General features: G+C 32.9%; 1 protein-coding gene and 1 long non-coding RNA gene across 2 annotated transcripts; one reads left to right on the forward strand and one right to left on the reverse strand.

Annotated features, from left to right (window-relative positions):
* Positions 1 to 16,809: 16,809 nt before the first annotated feature.
* LOC108569053 lies at positions 16,810 to 18,584 on the forward strand. The gene is made up of 2 exons (XR_001891319.1): positions 16,810 to 17,272; positions 17,375 to 18,584. It is a non-coding gene; the product is annotated as an uncharacterized LOC108569053 (long non-coding RNA).
* Positions 18,585 to 18,796: 212 nt separating this feature from the next.
* Positions 18,797 to 21,078, reverse strand: LOC108568925 (dnaJ homolog subfamily A member 2-like). The gene is made up of 2 exons (XM_017930278.1): positions 20,948 to 21,078; positions 18,797 to 20,635 (listed from the first exon to the last, which is right to left on the reverse strand). Exons 1-2 carry the CDS (start codon positions 21,014 to 21,016, stop codon positions 19,490 to 19,492), a joined length of 1,215 nt encoding a protein of 404 aa, XP_017785767.1. The 5' UTR covers positions 21,017 to 21,078; the 3' UTR covers positions 18,797 to 19,489.
* Between the last annotated feature and the right edge of the window lie 75 nt (positions 21,079 to 21,153).

The following is a 21,153-nucleotide window of genomic DNA, read 5'->3' on the forward strand; positions in this document are numbered from 1 at the left end:
AGAGACAATTAAAATATTCTGTCGTCTGAACGACAAAAAAAGGACATACAAGAAAACAAAATAAAAAATCTAAATTAACTAAATTGACATATCGTGATGTACTACGATCAACACGCAAAACCAATTCGGGCAGCATTAAAACAATGAGTTTCCAGATTAGAAATCATACCTTCATAATAATATGAAATTAATAGAAAGAGAGTGATTATAAATCGGAGAAATACGATAATTTATATACGAATAGGTTAAAAAGTCCTGAATTTTCATATTTACTTTAGCGTGGAAACATCATCTGACCTTCAATTGAATGCGAATTTAAGTTATGTTCAGCACATGATATAACACTACTAGATACCACAAGAAAATAATTTAATCAGAACAACGTGTAGATACACTATTAGAAACATAAATTTGACCAAAAAAAAATCATTAATTACAAATAAATATTAAATTTGACAATAATTTGTAAAATGTTTTTAGTATTTATGCAAAAAAATTGTTTTATCATCAAACAAGTCCTAGTAATATAAATTCAATAAATAATATTCGTCAATCAGTTTGCTACGCCATGAATATGTAAACTAATGAACGACACTTGGCAACAAAGCAGAACTCGGTACGACACTTTCAATCATTGAAACGTCTTTTGTAAAGACTAGTTTTCTATTTCAATCAGTGGTAGCAAATTTTTATCATAACAAATTAACTTTTTAATTTGAAATTAACAAGGAATACGTAAATGGAATGCGTTTGTTAATGAAATATGTTTTATTAATTTTACGTAAGAAAAATAACTTTTCTATAAATATTTTATTATTCTCTATCACTATATAAGGCTATTTTGAGTATAATGTGTCAAATATAAAAAGAATAACTAACAGACATAGATAGTTAAGTATTAAACAACTGCAGTTTGGTAAGCAATTTCGAATAACGTTTTATTTGATTCACGCATATTAATGGTATTTAAAACGTATTTTTTAAAATCTCTAGTCTGTTAATAATGCATAAATTTAGTGTTTATTACATCGAATGTATATTTTTATTATATAAATAAAAATATTTATTATTTAAAGCAGACATCAATATTTGATTATATGTTTTATTTATTACTAACCTTCGAAAACTATCATAAATAGTCAACTCGAATTACTAACCGAATTGATTTAATTAAATAGGATTCTTTTAAATTTTTAATCATTCACAAATTGCCACAATTATGACAATGAGTTGAACAGTTTTTTGACATAGACAATAAAAGAAAATAAAAACAGAAAAAAAACAAAATAAATAGGCATGGAACGGAACGATTTCCCATCGGAAATCTTCCTATAAACAAATATAAATTTAACAAAAAAATAATTCAATAACATTAATAACACAACTAAAAATTGATTTTGACGACACTCTGAAACTTAAATAAAAATAATCACTCTGATGGACAAGAAAACAAATTTTTAGTTTCTAAAGAGTAGGGGAGGGTGTTGTGTCTCTTTAGTCAGTGGAGGGTGTCACTATTGTCTAGCAGGGATAACGCGAGACTGTTGGGATGGTTTTCCAGTCTGTTCTCGAAAACCATCAACACTAACAATTCAACCAATAATAAATTATACAATTATATTCCAAGATTGCGCTCAAATACAATTTAAATTTTCACTAGATGTCCTAAAACTGGGCCAATCGAAGGTTTATATCATTAGTCAGCAAATCTGCCTATTTTGGTAAGGCAAAACATACCAATAACTAATTATCAGCGCTTTTGAAAAGATAAAGAAAAATAACGTTTACCATTATTATAATTTTCTTCTTGCCTTGATCTAAACTCGAAGAATACAGTTTTCATTTAGCCTTATTTAAAACGACGTGACATCACCGATTGTTATGTTCAAAGTGAAAACTGTGTTTACTTCTTTAGTTTAGTTTCCTTGTTATTTGTTGATGTTAAATTATTATTTCGCTCTTGCAATCGCCCTCTTTACCTTCGCTGATAAAAGTACAACGTTGCAACAGTGCAAGTATCCATAAACTTTGTACGTGCAAATTCGCTAATTGTTCACTTTATCTAAACTAGAAATAATCTAATCTAACCTAACCTACTAACTCAATACAAAGGAGAGCCCAATGCCAATAATATGAATGTACGTATTTGCTTTATAATTGTAGAAAAATATGATACATTTACATAAATAAATCTTTGGGACAATTAAAAATATCTACTCTCTCTTCGCACGTTGGTTTGTAATTGTTGAGCAATTAAGTTAATTTTATAACCAGTTGAATTATGAACAAATATATTTAACTTTAATTACAAACCACTGTGTAGTTATTTTATTGATTGAAGTAATAAAAAAAAATAACATTTTTTTGTACTTTAATTGTTAAAGTTGTTAATATAAATGAATAATCTAAAAGAGCATCGCGCTGAAGATATACTATATTTGAATTAAGCAGTATCAGAAACAAATGAAGATAAGATAAGCAGCGATTACATTCGTAAGCAACTCAAATATTATTCGTGCAGCTTTCTTGGAACAATACATGCATAGGTGTGCGTATTATGTTGGTATTCGTCAATGACACTGTGAATTAAAAAAAAACAAGAACTAAGAAGAAAGGGCGGCGACTGATTGAACTCTGAATTCGTCACGTGTCATCCTGTGACACAATCTTCGATGGTTGAAAGATGAGCGTCGAGCAGCAATTTAAATATGTGCACATGTAATAAATACACAAATAAATGATATGTAATGAAAGAAGTAAATAAAGCAATTAAGAGAGTCGGTCTGCTTGTTATTGCAAAAGCCTGAGCAAAAAAATAAATAAAAGTATAACATGAATATGCGTAAATTGCACGCAACTATAGTGATGACCAATCGGAACGCGGAAAATATGATCAATGCAGTCAGTAACCAATCTATAATTTATTTGAATTACACGAAATACTTTAACCTGATAATATCGTAAAGGAAAGTTTTGCAGTATTGTTCCATTGTTTAAATAATATATTTATATTAAATTTTTGATTTAAACAAAAATATATAGCGATTATTATATTGTCATCGATAAAATTTATAATGTAAACAATGGTAATAGAATTTGTATTTTAAGAGGTAATTTGGATACTAGCAATATATATATATATATATATATATATTTTAAGAAGTTTGCGGGTAACACTAATTACATAGTCTGGGTTATATAATGTTTTAATTTTATGGTATAATTTATATTGGCTCCGAAATTGCAATTATCTTGTTGTTTTTTTTTTCATCACAATTATATACGCTAATTTGCATTTGTCAAACTACTTTTGATTTATTTATTTTATAGAAATTGCAGCAACAGGAATCGACTTTTCCTCCATATGTTTATTATAAAAAATATCAACAAAAACTGTATAAATGTTTATATTATAAGTAACTGTTTATATAATTTTCCATCGGAATGCTGTTTAGTGGGACTACATAGCTGGCGTGTGAATACAATGAAAAGCAGCAATCCAATGAACAAAAAAAGAACCAGGAAATAAAAATGGGTCTATACCGATATCCTCGACCTATCCCAAATGGAAAGCAAAAACTGAGTCAGTCCAATAAGTAGATAATATAATATAAGCGAAATAAAAAAGGAGCCACAGTTCTAAATAAAAAACTGGCCACAGTTAATGGGAATTAGCACCTTTCGGTTTTCGTTCGAATCGCACAATTTTACATTCGAGAGATATTTGTATAATGTACATATAGACCTATACCGTATTGGCAAGTGAAAGCCCACGTTAGTGTCCATTACGTAACAACCAAAAAATGCAAATGCGACGAGCGGCAGTGCGACACGTGAAATCAAGAAGATATTATTTATCCTACAGTCGAGTTAAATGTATAAAATACAGAATATTGATTATGAAACGGCAGCCATGCATAAATTGTTTTTTTTATTGAAATATAATTCTAGATTTTTCAAGAAATATATCAGTTCAAATAATCTGTTAGGAACTGCAATATATTTATTTAACAATTTAGGAAAAAAACATTAAATATATTTTCTAATTTATCTTATAAGTATAATATAATTTAGCAAATCAAACTTTAATATTCATTTTCAGAATGCTCAGAGCACGAACAATTACTTGTTCTTGTAATAGTGAAAGCAAATTCCCGGCGCTTCCGCCACATTTATTAAAATCATTAAAATATAGTGTGCTGCACGACCTGCCTCTCAAATTAACGATTGTTAGAATATTTACATTGTCATAAATCAGTCCTAATCAATTTTGTTTGTTGTACTTCAGGTCCATTATCATTTGATTTAAACATTTTTTTTATTTTCAATAAAACAGTTAAGGTTAATAATAAATATATAAAAAGACGTCTGTCACGAAGAATGTAGGCCAAGTCTGTGACAAATAGTAAATACTTATTGAGAACATTCTACCAAGAACTCTCATCTAATGCATGTCAGAAACCCTATTGTTCAAAGTCGGTCTTGCATGGCTATCCGCCGAAAAAGTCGATCTTCACGGTCGCTGGTACTTCTCTGGCATGTCCACTCCCTTGACGACGTTCCTCCGACCATGTAAACTATATCCTCTCCTCAAAACAGTAACGAGATGCCGACATTATCAATTTCTCTAGAAGATTCTCTTACTTTTATTACAATATGTAATTACTTACATAGTTCTTTTTATCATTCTTTTGACCATTCATTTGACCATTTCAATGATTCATGTGCTATTTTTATTTCATATTTTATTTTTAGTTTGTAATTAATTATGTAATTTTATGGTCCTAAATATTGTTAATTGATATTCCAGAATATATAGAAACATAATTTAATAATATATTTAATGATGAATGATATATAAGGTAATTTTTCAGGATTTATCACTTCAGTATTTAGATATTTGTAATAATATTATTATTTAAAATAATAATTAAATATTCATAAGTGTGACACGGATAGTATTTGAATGGTTATTTTAGCAATAGTAGAATGGAGATAATTTGCTAGAGTAGTAAGTTTTAACACTATATGACAGACAAAGCAGTACACTTGCCAATTACAGCAATATCCCACTATACTCCGATTTGAAAATTTCAAAACAAACTAAATAATAAAGAACAACAATATTGACCGCATCTTTCCTCCCAATTAAATATTAATTGACCAATATAAAAATTACTTCAAAAAAATACACATACAAAAAGTACACTAAATTATTATTTTTTTGTATAATTTGTTCAAAACCTATATTTGCCTTTTCGTTCAACAATATAAAATGATCATTGACTTTTGTTTTTGAATATATTAGTAATCCGAAGCATTGAACTTAATCTATTACATCTAAAATCTATTACATTCTACCGATTGTCCGTTCCTCGTTTGTATATGTTTCGGTTACGATGGACCTTCCTCAAAGCAGAAGGTGAAAGAATCACCGTTACATTTACGGCATAAAAAAATGCGTGCGATCCTCGATTTTGATGAAGGCCAAAATTTGATAGACACGTGTGGAGTGTCTGTTGTGTATGTTTTGGATCAATGATGTGTGTCTCGTAATGATGACCTACATCAACGACACCAAACACAGAAAGCGTGGAGGAGGCCGAAAAGTGAAAACGTTCTCCTCTGTGATCGCCTCGAGACTCAACTGCTACATAGTAATATAGTATATATATATATACATGCCGTTATAATGAAAATAAAAGTGATATATAAATATGTATGTGTATATATATATATATTCACACACACATAAATATACACGTAAATACGAGAAAGACGTGCTTGGTTTAGTGGACGGGATTCCGGTATGAGAGCGAAACCCGTAATTTAACGGAATTCATTGTAAAACGTTTGCTTAGCCTCCAATGGCCTCCGCCATTCATAAAAATCATTCCGCATCCTTAAACGCACACTCGCTAAACGGCGGAGAGCAAAAAAAAACACCCGCAAGCTACATTTAAAACCTTTGGAACTGTATGCGGGAAAGTACGAAAATGAGAGTGAATAAAAAATGCAAATTTCTTCTCGAAGACTAGTTTGCGTTCTGTCGTTTACGTAACCGGCATTATAATTAGCACAGGTTGCACTAAAATATGGAATATGTGTGTTTGAGCTCACGCAGGGTGCTGCATATTACTTTATATAATATATATATACATATATTATTACATATTATTATATACATATATTATTATAAAAATCAATAATTTATGTCAAATTTTTGAATTGAAACGTTACATCAATTATTTATATAGGGGTTGACCTATAAATCCGCTATCAAAAATGACAATCGACGAAAAAAAGAAGAGAAAAAATGTTAATTTCAAAAAAAAGTCAGTCACGAAAGTGATTTAAATTTTGATATTATAATAGATTTTAATTGTTGAGATGCATTCATTTAACTCAAGCGAAGACTACATGTTTGTTTTATCTAAATCTTCTTTTCAACATTCACTGGCGTTAATTGTTATTGTATATTTCAAGATTCAATCCTTAAAAGTATTAATCGCTAATATGATACGCTTTGTATTCACTGAATATTTAAGCAATATACATGCAATACAAAATCGAAATTTTCATAAACACTGCAAATGCATACAGAAATTACTGTTTGTCTGACCGGACACACCGCGGCCTTGATGACCCATTAATGCGCTTTTCATAGATTATTTAATTATGACAAACAAATGACCAACAAAAAAAACAAAACAAGAATAGTCGATTCACAACTTTTATAGCTTTAATCAAGTTGGGAGAAAACAAATTGTGTTTCAAAATTAGACGGAACACATCGGGAGGCCAGCAGATCAAAGTCTAATTAGAAAAGGGTATGTACCAGTACTGACACGTGTTTAAATAAAAATGTAAATGAAATTAGTGTAAAATATAAAAATTGGTTACTTCTTTAATATAAAATCACATTGAGTATGGAAGGGCTTCCAGGAGGCCCTATGGACGGTCGGTGAATGACCTCAGATGAGATTGATTAAATAATTTAAGAATTGTACTAAATTAATGTAAGTACTATTGTGGCAAAACTAAAATAACAATCTTATCTAAGTTTGTCAAAAAAAAGAGTTCAAATAGATCATCGTTTTGACTATATGTAAATGCACGTTCATATTCAAACAGCTGCTGTTCAAATGTACTCGTTATATAATGATATTCTATTACATGTAATATTCCATTGTGTATTATGTAAAAAACACTTATAGTAATAAAATTATTTTCTTTAGAAAAAATATTAGATTGAAATCATTTATTATTAAGTTTATATCTTTATGCAACGCATTTTCGTTTTAATGTTAACGTTAAAAGCACATTGTCCGGACGATTTTACTTAATTTAAAATATATTTGCGTTTAGATGTTAATCAGGAAATTATAACAATGGTCCATAAATCGGTGAAGTCGATGACACGACCTCTAAATACTAAAAAATATTGTATGCTCTATATTGTTTTAGTCCTTTAGTGCTTGTATATTTTAATAATTTATGTGAATTTTGTAAAGAAAAAAGCAAAGTATTGGATCCGAACAATTTTGTGTGGCCGTTTAGACCACTTTCGTTCGCGTACTTTCGTCAACAAATACATAAATCATGTGCGTATTTCTCTTTAATTTATTTCTCAATTGTGAATAAGCAACTTATGAGTTTCGTGAAGTTGCGTAATTCGCACAACTCGACAGCTCATCTTGCCAGTGCAAATGAATATGCGCAAATGTTACAAATAACTTTTTAGTTACTTTTAAACTTTAACGCCGACATAAAAGAAAAGTACTGACTACTGTTAAATTATTAACTTTAACTATTGGAAATAATAAGCTTGTAATCTTGATATCGGTGAGTTCGAGTTATGTCATAAATTTACAACAATTTAATGAGAACTGGGATTTTCTGACGTCAATTGTTACGCAATTATTTCGCGTGTACAAGTAAGTGCACTTTTTTTCTATATATGTAAAGCACAAAGAAACAGACGCAGCGACGAAAATGTAATTGCATTTCTGGTTATTAAACAAATGTTAATGAGTGTGTGTGTGTTGCAGAAGAGAGGATCCTGAACGAGGATGTAACGAAAAAATAATTCAACTAAATTATCATAGCTCGCGCAAGGTCAAGGTGATTCGCGAATGATGATGATTGCCACATGTAGCCACCACTCGTACAAATACGTACATGCGAATACACATAGGAAAGGATCACTAATTAGAGATATCTAAAGAGATGAGTTTTCGTGCAGGAAATTGAAAACAACGTATAAATCTCAGGAGGAAATCAATTGTTCTACTGACACACACATATACACGTGTGCATTCATCTGTGTGTGTGTGTGTAAGATCTCACGCATGTGTATATGTATATAACGGCAACCACATGTGTTTGTTACGTAACGGGTGAAGAGATGCAAGATCGAAATTGCTTAGTACAGTGATATATATATATGATCTTGTTTTAATTTCAAACTAATGCCGAGGATGCTATGTGCTTTCATCTCTCTCGTCATCGTCGGTTGCGAGTCGAGCCGTGTGCTCTTTTCACGATTGGTTACATTTTAAACTAGATGACCTTAGGATGCAGTTAATCGTTTACATAATATAAATACATCGTCAAAGTCGAAGGTCGCTCTTACGACTCAAATGAAAATAATAATAAAAAACAAAGCAATGGCGAGAAGAAATGTATGTAATAGCTGACACACATTTGATGCGGTGCAAATAAAGTGAAAGAAAAAGTAAAAATATAAAATATACGCAGAGCAAGAGAGTGAGGCAGATGTAGATAGTATGCATGCAGTATTATAATTGTGATGCGATAGACCGGAATCTGTCTCCAGATAAGGGATTTTCCTGAAATGAACGTATGCGTGGATCTGCGTGACCGAGAGAGATGTAATATCGCATGAGTCACAGCGGTGACGTACGAGCGATGCCTTTTAAATGCGAATTAATATTGGTAAAAGTGCACGCGGATTTAGTGCGGTTTTGGTTAATCGTGTGTGCACACTCTTCCTCTGCCTCTGCTGTACGTTTGCGAGAGTGTGTTAATGTAATGGGGATTAAAATTAAAGTTTGGAATTCGGCTACAGCACCGCGTGTAGCACGTCAAAAGCTTAAAATAGCGCGCAGACCTTCTGGATGACTTAAGCCTTGCCAAAAACTAAGTCATCAACAATTGGATAATCCGCGAAAATAAAAAAAAGTATATGGTGGACGGAACACATCGGAACGCGAAGCACATAAGCAGAAGTATATATAACAAAAACACCAACAAACAAACGAAATAAAATAAAAATAATTACCTAGGTATTACTTTTTTGGGGGAGGGTAGGAAAAGAAATGGTTATGTGTTTTCTGGCACACACTCACACATACACTACTCCGTCATATCCAATTTAATCCTTAAGACAGATATATTGAGTGAGAAAGAGATAGAGAGACAGTGAGAGACGAAATGGACTGGACTGAACCGAAAGAACCGGGATCTTTAAAATCCGTTTTTCTTTGTACTCTTACGTACAAGATATATGGATATTGTTGCTTTCGGAATAGCAAAAGCAGGCAGCAACGTATGTGCTTGCAGAACCTCGAGCTCGGCCAGACTGGCAGAGTGCAGAAGGCAGCTAGTTGTTCCTCCTCAACTGTGAGACTCACGCGCGTCGTCAGCTTGTCTCTCTGCTTGTGTGCTGCTCATGTGTGCGTGAGAGACTCTCTCATCATCGACCGCACCCAGAGCCAAACCAAGCAGCCATCTCTGGCGGCAGAAGAGGAGGTCATGTCATAGTGAAAGAGGCCCCAGCCGAAGCGACGAGGATCAATCCATTCCGTTTGATAAAACGTCCACCGCCTGCATACCCATCTCCTCGTCATCATCCGCGCAATATCCTTCGCACAATTAGCATATGTATTTGAGCAAAACACTCAAGTCCCTGGAATTGATCTTTTTATTAGCGCAATTATCATGATTATTTAATATAATCCCTTTAAATAATCTTAACACCGTCCCTTGACAATCCTGCAAGATGTAAAACGTAACATTAGAAGTTAGCTTAGCAACTTCTTGATAATGTAGGTATTGAATGTTATTAAACTTGTAATTCATCTACAATTTCAGTTGATATAGAAATTGCGTATATCGGAATCCGTTTGGATATTTAACCCAAAGTTAAATGTTAACAGGATGATAACACCAGCAAGCTTGTCGAAACAACATCCCACATAACCTCTTGAATTTCCTATCGAGATTTCAATTAACAAAACTCTCACAGCTGTGAATTTGTAATGAATGCGCATGCTCACTTCTGTTGGATGTTTTGTAAGCGCATTTGTGTATCAAATATTATGCAATGTACCAGTGACGTACCCAGATGACTTTAATGGTATTCCATCAACCCTTTAATGATTATACTTTTATATGTTTCATGGTATGGGATTCAGGAAATTATGTTATGTAAAAGGACACTTGCCAATTAAAGATGTAACAAATAAAATATACGTATAATATAGATTAGTAAATATATTGAATCTAGTAATCTATAATAACTAATTAGATTTGATTTTCTACCATTTATGGATAACAAGTGATACTCATTGCCATGAAATATTTCTAAATCATAAAAAATCAAATTTGGCCATTAATTTCGATTAAGGTTTGCAAAACTTTCTTACTGGCATCTTCTCCATTCTAAAGCAACTAAATTTATCAATGCAAGGCAATCAACACAACTTGTAAATGGATCAGAAAAATAGGATAGAATGTTTTCGAAATGTTTCCAAATTATTCTCAAATGATTTCAGATAATTAAGAATTTGATAAAGAACATACAAATTATTTAATTCAATGTCAACACCGAAAAAATTGACACATAATAAACTTGATAGCAGAAAATTGTCGATTATTCTTATAATAACCTTGATTTAAGTTAGAATTCACTTTTCAAAAAAAAATGTTTTGTACAGTTTCCACATATCTGTGCGAAAAGGGATTTTCCACAATGGTCATTATTAAAACAAAACTACGTAATTGATTTCTTGTGCGAATTCAAGTGCGAATAGACAAATTAGTGAAGTATATTCAACAACAGAAGGCTTCAATATTATTACACATTTTGTTTTCGGATTTATATTTTCATTATTAGCGTTTTAAGCATTGTACATTTAAATGTGTCCGGTTGCATACAAACTTCAAACTAAAATACAACTGGAGGATGAAATAACTACAGCGCACATCCTCGATGTGTCACCTATAAAACTCCATCATAATGAAAGACTTCTCAGAGAAATAGATCACCAAGACACATTTTAAGAACTTAATTTAATTTCAAATAAACAGGTTATTTACAAACCCACGAGGAGTTATAATTGCTTAATGATAAGATAAGGTGAAATATTAAAGTACTGAGAATTTAACTTTTTTGTACTGGAGCATTTCGTAATATATTAATATAATACTTTGCCTAGTGATGACTTGTCTTAGCTGTTTCGAGACAATTGGGGACGAGTTAAGGGAAAAAATGTTCACAATGTTATCTTCAATTTGTTTTAATGCAAAGCTCGTATAATTCCACATGATGCAATGTCCGTTGTCTGCGATAAGATTAGAATATTTATAATATTTATTGAAATATATAAATATGAAACTTTTGCAGTTATAAAATTATTGTATTTATTATACAGTCGAAATATTGATACAGTCAAATGCAATTGAATGTAAATATTAAATATATTATGATATTACTTACATTTATAAGAACTGTTTCATAAGTAATTATTATATTAACAATACTATAATAATTATTATTGCTATATATATCTTATCTAAGAAATGCAAAATAGAAATTTACTATTTACCTGAGAGGACTATAGTTAATAATATGCTTTAGAACAGTGATTCTCAAATTTTGGGTTGCGAAAAATTGATGACAGACGGGACGGTATTTCCACGCATTTCTATACATAATGGGTATGTGTAGAAATACGTGGAAAGGGGTCCTTTATTTTTTTTTAATGCAAAAGGGGATCGCGGACCAAAAAGTTTGAGAACCACTGAAATATGTTAACTTAACGTACATTCGATAATACGTAAATATTTATTTAAGGCTCTCTGACTGAATTACAGATATATGTAAGTATATACACTGTCAGACGCATCAGCCGGCGACGGTGTAAGTTATCTATATTTTTTAAAATCGTTAAATTGAAATATGTAGACTTTTTGAAAATTTGAGTACGTAAATCCGATCATATGGTGCCGAATGCAGTGTATGTTCGTACGAATATCGAGTATCTTCGCGCGAACTAATAAACACGTGTATATTAAATAATCCATGTACAATGAACTTGGGAGTATTTAGTAAGACGAAAAAAAATTTTTAACTTGGAAACGAGGGAGGTTTCGCAATACGACTATTATTTATACCAGGGTTTTCCTAACTATATTCTGCGGATAGTTAACAGTTCCGTGAAAATGTTTTTTCTCATATTTTTTTTGAATATGTGTTATTGCCTACCATACAAAATAAACAAGGCGTTCCATGAAAATTTCAGAATATACGAAGTGTTCCGTTGCAGGAAAAGTTTGGGAAACCCTGACCTATACGCTTTGTTTGACGCGATTGTAGGTAATCGACTCGCAAACTCGCTTTGAAATACGAGTGCTTTGGATTATAAGCACGATTCAAAATGAATTATGCTCGCAACCCAAGATACTACTATATTTATATGATAATTTATCCTCCGATTGCATTCCGTACATACGCTTAGCGTACGCATAATGTATCTTAACCGAACGCCGACTGTATTAAACATATTAAATAAAAAAAGGTCAAATATGATACATTTACAAATATAATATAAACAATGATTATTGTTGATGCGAAAGCGGAGGCGACGGAGTCTGGATGTGGTTTCTATTCAAGAATTCGAAGAGATCAAATCCGCACCCAATTAAATTCCCAAAAAATATCTCTTGGGAAAGTACTATCAAATATCCCTTTGCAGGAATAGAATTTTATTTTTGTTTTGCAATATCATACTATTAAGAATAAAGAAAAATTATTTGTTTAAAATTTAAGTTTGCTTTGATTTAATTACAATGTCAAATATACTTTGCAATACAAGTTATATTAAACTTATTTATTACACTTTTATTTACATATTAGAGCAATTTTCAACCAAAGGATTCTCGACGTAAGTCTTTCCGCTCAAAATATATAATTAGTTTAATTAAATATTTTCTTAAAACAAATGTCCACCAATTTATATATATGTTTCCTTCCATTACAGTCTTTACACTCTGCTATCTCGTTCCAGTTTTCTTATAATGCATGACACGTCCTTGGCAAAACATACATAGTTGCATTTTTCGTTGTTTGTTTCCCGCTCTAAAGACAATTAAAAAAGGCAATGCATATGCTCACCTTTTCTAAGCGAATGACATTTTCGTTAGTACACAAACATACACACAGACATTCATTTTCAGGATTTCATTTGAACCATCAGTTTACGGCCTTGGCAAAATTTACATAACTACAACTTCTTGATAACATAAAGCAAACGCATCTCACATAAAGTACAACAGATTGAAAGAAATCCAGAAAAATGTCATCATAGTAATTTGCTGAAAGTATTTTATGTTTTCTACTATAAATTCAATTAAATATTTTTATTAATTTTTATAATAATTTACATTTGAAATTAAAATGAATATAAACATGCCGCAATACTTTATTCTGTTAAATACAAATAGTTAACGTGATTAGTGCAGCGGTAACATAGTTTGCAAGATTTATTCATTCAGTACTAAGTTACATAAAATTGAATTAGATTAACAGTAAAGGATGAGATAAGAAGGATGACTTGAAAATATACATGTTTTAATAAAAGTACTTTAACTAGTGCCGTAACTGGAGTATGTGATGTGCACGTGTTCAATTTGCAAGTAGTAAAGAAACCAAATTTTAATTGATCAAAATAAAAATGTGCAATTACTTAATTGCAATTAATCGATCCGATATAGCAATTTAGTATAATGTTCTAACAACTGCAGCAGAAAAGAAAGGCTATATGAATGAATATGGCATGAACAACTAATATCGGATTTAACTTCTTTGTTAAGGCAAACGAAGTAGAAACATGAAGTGTATAGGTAATAGTAAACCTATACAGAAAATGTTGCGCCCTTAATTCACTTGCGCACGTAACTGGCGCCTCTCGCCACGCCCTCCGATAACTATTTATTATATATTGTTATTCTTTAGTAATATTTAATATAATAATTAAAAGTTGAATATTGTATTTAAATGTTTTTTTTTTTAATAATAATAAATGATGTAGTTTAAATGACTTCAATAATAAAATTGTGTCTCATTGACCAATGGAAAGCAGCAGCAAATTGGCCTTAATCTTAATAAAATTGGATTTTCGAGATTTTTTTGTATATGTGTGTATATGAGTAGGAATTGATTTTCTTCGTATTCGAGCTACTGCGGCGGCTGTTCTTTCTTCCATTGGGGGCTGGTGGCCCAAGTCCCGCACAGAAATATAAGAGCGTAACTGGCGGAGGTTACACACCCTAGTTCAGCCGAAGAACAGACGATCAATACCACTGTTACAACAAGCAATATTACTCCCCGTATAAACGCTTGTGCGATTGCCGTCCTTCGAGCCCGGAGTCACGGGGTCCCATTAACAAGCATCCACCCTCACGAAGACCCAAAACATCGGTTGAGCTAATTCTGGTCACAATGTTGTTGATGAACAGAAAATATTCTTCGTGTTTTGAATTTACGCCAAACACGAGCAGGGCCAATGCCAAGTGTCGCTGTATCAATAGCTTCAAATCACATACTCGAAAAGTAGAAGACTCATGAGTTCCTGCGGAGCGACAGAGACGGCGAGTTAGAGGAATAAGCAAACCACTTTCGGTCTTATCTCGTTAACAGCCTTGTTTTGTAACCGTGTTTGCTTTTGTTACTTAATTGTTGTATTGACGAAGAGAAGAAAAATCTACACTGCCCACCCCCTTCGTCTCACGTGCACATTGAATACCATTATGTATTTTTAGTTCTTGTTATTTGTAATGTGAAAAAACTGTTGGTTACGTACAGAGCTACTCATATAAAAGCGTTGAGCTGATAACACACTATCAGTTTTCTATTTGCCAAGAGAGCCGACGATAATGGCGGCCAATAGAGTCGAAGAAGGAAGGAGGCATCCCACGGCCGAGCACGGTTTCTTGGGCCCGACATATACTGGTTACACAATTTCTTTGGTCAATATTTGTCGATGGTTTGGTTTGGTTAAATCGTTCGTTAAAAGTTACAATAAAGAAAAAATATACACAGTATCTTTCGGGAAAATAAAACAAACAAACATGAGATAATAAATGTGGAAATTGAGGACACCTCCAAGAGGTGCGACACTTGAAACTATTTCAACTACAACTACAACCGTTTGTAATGCTTATTATGTTAAATATTTATACTTGAAAGTTTATTTATTAAAGTGATTTAATAAACAATAATTGTATTGATAGTGACTCATAAATAATATTTATAATTCTTAAACTCTCACTAATTTTTGCGTATTTTTCGGGCTGCATGAGACGAATATCTTCTGCATGAACTGATTTTTTATTGCAAAATAAATTGTAACAAAAACGTTTCACATAAGTGAAGAGGAGAAGGAATGTCCTGGATTGTGCGCCAGCTACATCATTTTCCAAATTTGTGCTGAGACATATTGTGTGTGATTTTTTTAATAACGGAGTGAATTTGTGTTATTTCCTTAGTTTTGTTTCCGTTCTTTAGGATTTGTCCCTACTAAGCGCCTGTCTGGATTAACCAGTGTTCCAATTAAGAGGAATCGACTGTATTTCTATTTTTATTTTCTGCAAATCTGAAGGTTCATTCCACGATAGAAGAAAAGATGAAGATGATTCATGCTCCTTATCAAAATACAGTGGAACCTCGCTTAACGAGTTTAATCCATTCCAAAATTTCCAGATTTTTACTCGTATAGTGAAACATATTCAAAAATACACATAATATGTGTACACAAGTTTTAAAAATGATGTAACATGCGCACAATCCGGTACTTCTCTTCTCATCGTCACTCGTTGTGCGAAACATCGCTCGTTGTGAGAAACATCGCTGGTTAAGCGAATTATTTTTCTTACAATTCATTTTGCTCGTTAAGCGAAATGCTCGTTATGCGATGTGCTCGTTAAGCGAGGTTTCACTGTATATATAATTTTCTTTTAATAAACGTTATACATATTTTTATTATTTTTTCGGCATGGATCGCACAATTGTATTTTACATTAATTTGTATGGAAAAAATTGTTTCACTCCAATTGTCCAATCTCCTCTGAAAGAAAAGTTAAATAAAACTTGGTTTTCATAAATAACAATATGTAAAATAATAATTTCAAAATGTATGAAAACTTTTTTTGCATATTACAATAGAATATTAAGAATATTTTCTTGTTACCATACTGTTCTCATAATATTTTTTCTAAAAATCATTGTGAATGTATAGAATTTAACACGTACAAGCATGTACGTACGTACTCAAAGTGTACACAACAATTCTTTTTAAAATGTATAGTTTTTCGATTAGATTTGATTAGGAAATTCCCCAAGTAAAGAAAACGTTGGCGAAGAAAATATGTAGTGCTAAGAATTAATGAATGAATAAAGAAAGATTATCGATTCTTTTTGGAAACGTATGCAGGAACAACAGCGATCAAACCATCAGTACCACATGTAATATTGATAAAAAGTTATAATTGTTTGTTTCTTGGCGTGTATGCGTTACAGTGCGATCGGGAGATGAGCGAGGAGACACGTGTAGGCAGAGGTAGTGGAAGATAAAACGGTGGAGAGGAGTGATGAAGCGCGACACTTTTTGCTCATCGTTGTTATGTGGCGTCGGACCCCGTCGTTTTAAGGGACACCGAAGGTCAAAGTGTCGCCGGCGAGAGTCAAGGCAACAATTGTTAATAACAAATAATAATAACGACAAAGACAACAACAATAATAAATCTGAAATGTGCAAATATGCAAACAATTTCATTTAGTATTGCGCGAAGAATTGAAATTGGCAAAGAACTGGGTCGCGCGCATCATTTAACAATTAATGGTACTTCATAAATGTGTGCATGCGTTTTGTTCTTGCGCCGTTGTTATTTGTTATCGGCGCTCAGCTCAGCAAACTGGGACTTTGGCATTGCGAAGGAAGCACGTGGTACGGTGACGTCGCCTTCAACAGTACGTACTGCAACTCACCTTGGGAGTAGGGGGGTTGACGCTGACCCAAAACCTGGAGTTGGTTGAGATGTTACGAAGATGATCTGTATTCTTATTTTCCAGCTTGCACGTTCGTTCGCTTGCCGGAGGGGTGTTGTTGGTAATGGGTGGTAATGAGGGGAACTGTGGTGACCGCAACGCGCGCGTTCCGCGAAGACGTCTGGCGTCGGTGTTGTCGATGTCGTCGTCGGCGGCGTCGAAGGATCCCACAAGCGAACGCTGCTGCTTCGGCGCTCGGTTAACTCTCGGACTAAAACTCACTTCAGCCTGCCACTAGACCAGACCACCACACGCGCCATCCAGTTCTCGATTGCTGCGGCGGCGGCGGCCTGTGGATGGCCCAGCCATGAGTTTTCCTCCTGCTTCCGTCCGTCTCTGCTCCCCCCTGGCCAGGGCACATCGTGCGCTACGGTTGCGTCACTGCACCGTCGATCCAGGGGCGTCCCTCCTCGGCCATCTTCCGCATCGCTCACACATCCGGACACACCACGCCAATCCATAAATTCCCTCAACGTATGCTCAATTTTCCATGATCATCAAATACCATAAGCAGATTCACTGTACCAGAAATAACTATCACCAATTAACATCTCTTCTATTCTATTAGGAACATACCAAGAAACATTTTAGTAGAAGACTACAAGATCTTCGAACTCCATGTGAATTACTTTCATTAACTCAATTTCCTCATTGTAACGAATTCATTCAATTTTATATCATGTACAATGTTTGCAATTAAGCGATTAATCTCGATGTAACTAAATTATAACTCATTTTGATACTTTTATACATTCCCATAAAAATTAGCAATTACCAAACTATAAAATCAAATATGTACAACAGTAAACGCATCTTTACCATTGTTAGTATACTCATACACAAATCATTACTATCCATGCAAGAAGCTTTAATTGCAGACTAAAAACCATAATCACTGGGTTGAATGGATGATATACTTTATTTATCCTCATCTGATTACAATTTTATTTTATTATTCCAATGTAATCATTCTATCATCCGCAGAGGACATTCGTAATGCATGAGTTATGTTCCAGAAACAGAGCAGTTGCTCCAAATCCCAATCAATACTCTAGCATTCGGACGAACCTCCGCGGTCCGACCCTTCTCAAGACAATTCAACTCTGTAGGGTTTCGTTATCCTTGCAGTGTAGTAATAACAATGTTCATCTCTTTAATTAAAAGTATCAAAGATTTCGTCTATAATTGTGCTATATATATACGATTCACAAGAAAAATATATAACTAATTGGTCGCTGTTTGGGTATTACTTTGTCTTAATAAATAAATACTGATTTGTCATTACATGATATATTTCTATATATATATATTTGTATAAATTCGCTTCAATACAGCATAAGATTGTACAAATTAATTATAGGCAACCAAATAATCTGGGGTTGAATGAAGGTTTCCAACATACAAAATATCTACCATTTTTCGAATATAAAAATAAACTAGGAAAACTTCATCATGGAATCATTTAATTCAAGTGTTAAAATATTACAAATTATTTCTAAAACTATATGAACAGAATTTAATTAAGTCTTTCACATAGTGTTACAAATAGATATACAAACACAATATTCACTCAATGAATAAATTTTGACACTTATATGCACCATATTTCTAACTTTGTCCTTATATTCTATACCGATTAAATACCATATTGCTCAACACAATAGGAACGCATTGTCTAAACATAAAATTCTAAATACAAATAATTTGCCTATTTGATGTATTTTAAATTTTCATTTTACAATTATAAAATATATGTATATGTAATATCATAGTCGAGCTTTGATTCATGTACCAAAAACAAAGAAAACAATTATTAATAGTGAATAAACAAATCAAAGCTTCAAGGACTGTAGAAATTTGTAAAGTCATTTTATTTGATTCATAAAAGATTTTTTGTCGCAAAAATATTGATATTATCACAGATCCCACACAAATAAAAACTCGACCAAAAATAAATGACAGCTTCAAAGTTAAAATAAACAATACATGCTTTTACCATTGGTTTTGTTCTGTGACATATTTCAATCTAAAATGATGTAGAAACAAAAACATTTTTGGTGTGAGATGATATCATTATTTAGAAAGAAGAGCAGAATAAAGTTAAGTAGTTAAATAAAATAATTAAAGAAATATAGGTGACTATTGATGAGCGCATTGTAGAGGTGTGTCACCTCCTTCTTCATCACTGGCATATGCTTCTCCTCTGCCAGCTTGACCCCTTTTATCATTGGGATCATATTCATGCATGTCAACTTCTTCAACATTTTCTCCTGTTGGCATAATAAACTCTGGAAGTGGTCCCAGCAAGCTCTTTAAAGTTAGTATATTCTCCATCGAAGTCATTCCATTATCAGGGAAGGCAATTTCAAATGTAATATATAAATTTCCAAATTCAAATGGATCTTTGTACAATGGCATTCCTTTACCCATCACAGATTGTACAGCGCCAGGTTTGATAATGTTTCCTGGAGTGCTTTTGATCAACAAATCACTGCCATCCAAGTGTTTCAGCACAAAGGAAAAACCACATAGTGCCTCAGTCAAAGTGATAGTATGTTCAAGGAGTAAATCATTCCCACTCCTCTGGAACTTCTTGTTTTCTTTTTGAGACAAAACGATAATGATATCTCCAGTTTCTATGTTGGGTTGCTGATCACCCTCTCCACGGAAAATAATTTTTTGTAGATCTCTCATACCTTTGTCCACATGTACTTCCAACACTTTAGTTTCATTGCAAACCTTCTTGCCACGACAAGCCCTACACCGATCTTTTGCATTAATTGTCATTCCTTCTCCCTCACAATCTGAGCATCTGGATTGAATCTGTTGTGCCATTCCAGGAGCTAACTGCCTATATGATATTTTAATACCTGTTCCCTTACACTTAGTGCAAGGCTGGCAACAACCAGCCTTACCACCTTGCCCATTGCAGATACTACAAATAACGTTCTTACTTAGCTGGAGTTTAGACGTTTTTCCAGTGTACAAATCCTCCAAGCTGACTTTTAAAGTATGAACAGTATCTTCACCTCGTTCTCTGCGCCTTGGCATTCCCATGCCTGGAAAACCCCACATGCCACCAAACAGAGAGCCAAACATATTATTAAAGTCCTCTGGTCCTCCACCCCCACCTGCTTCTTTAAGTCCCTTCAAACCATATTTATCATAAATATTGCGTTTCTGGGGATCAGACAACACTTCATATGCAAATGAAATATCTTTAAACTTATCTCCAGCTTCGGGATTCTTATCGGGGTGAAATTCCTTGGCAAGCTTACGGTATTGCTGACAGATAAAATAGAGAAAAATGTTGTAATTATTATTTAATTAATAAAACAAAAAAAAACAGAATTAAAGACTATGTGAATAATCTCTGTAAACATTTAGTACTGACAATACTACATGATGTAACAAAAATTTATATTTTTTTTTAAACTAAAGTTGCAAGGAAACGGTATTTAAATTTTAGAAGCAGCAATATTTCGGCCTTGACTTCACGCATGAACTTGGTTGTTCAAAATGCGTACAGGACATCAGGAAAAATGTGCTTCAGAAGTATGCAATTATAAAATCACTTATAATATTGCTCATAATTACCTTCTTGATCTCTGCATCAGGGGTATTACGGTTAACACCCAATACATCATACAACTTGGTGTCTGCCATCTTTCTAAACAAGGAATGAATGAATGAATTCGACAAATGTAAAGATGTTCGTACTGTGCGCAACTGAAAAAATAACAAGCGCCTTTGGTATCCCTGAACTGAACGCACGCCGATAAAATGAATATTCCTTCGCGTCA

Source organism: Nicrophorus vespilloides, unplaced genomic scaffold (genome assembly GCF_001412225.1).
Source record: "Nicrophorus vespilloides isolate i.1.1-1 unplaced genomic scaffold, Nicve_v1.0, whole genome shotgun sequence".
Taxonomy (NCBI): Eukaryota; Metazoa; Arthropoda; class Insecta; order Coleoptera; family Silphidae; genus Nicrophorus; species Nicrophorus vespilloides.

Excerpts from the sequence above, each read along its gene's own strand:
- LOC108568925 (XM_017930278.1), bottom strand. The coding sequence starts at position 21,016 with ATGGCAGACACCAAGTTGTATGATGTATTGGGTGTTAACCGTAATACC. Across the intron at positions 20,636-20,947 it reads CTGATGCAGAGATCAAGAAG|CAATACCGTAAGCTTGCCAA; the intron begins GTAATTATGAGC and ends TTTATCTGTCAG.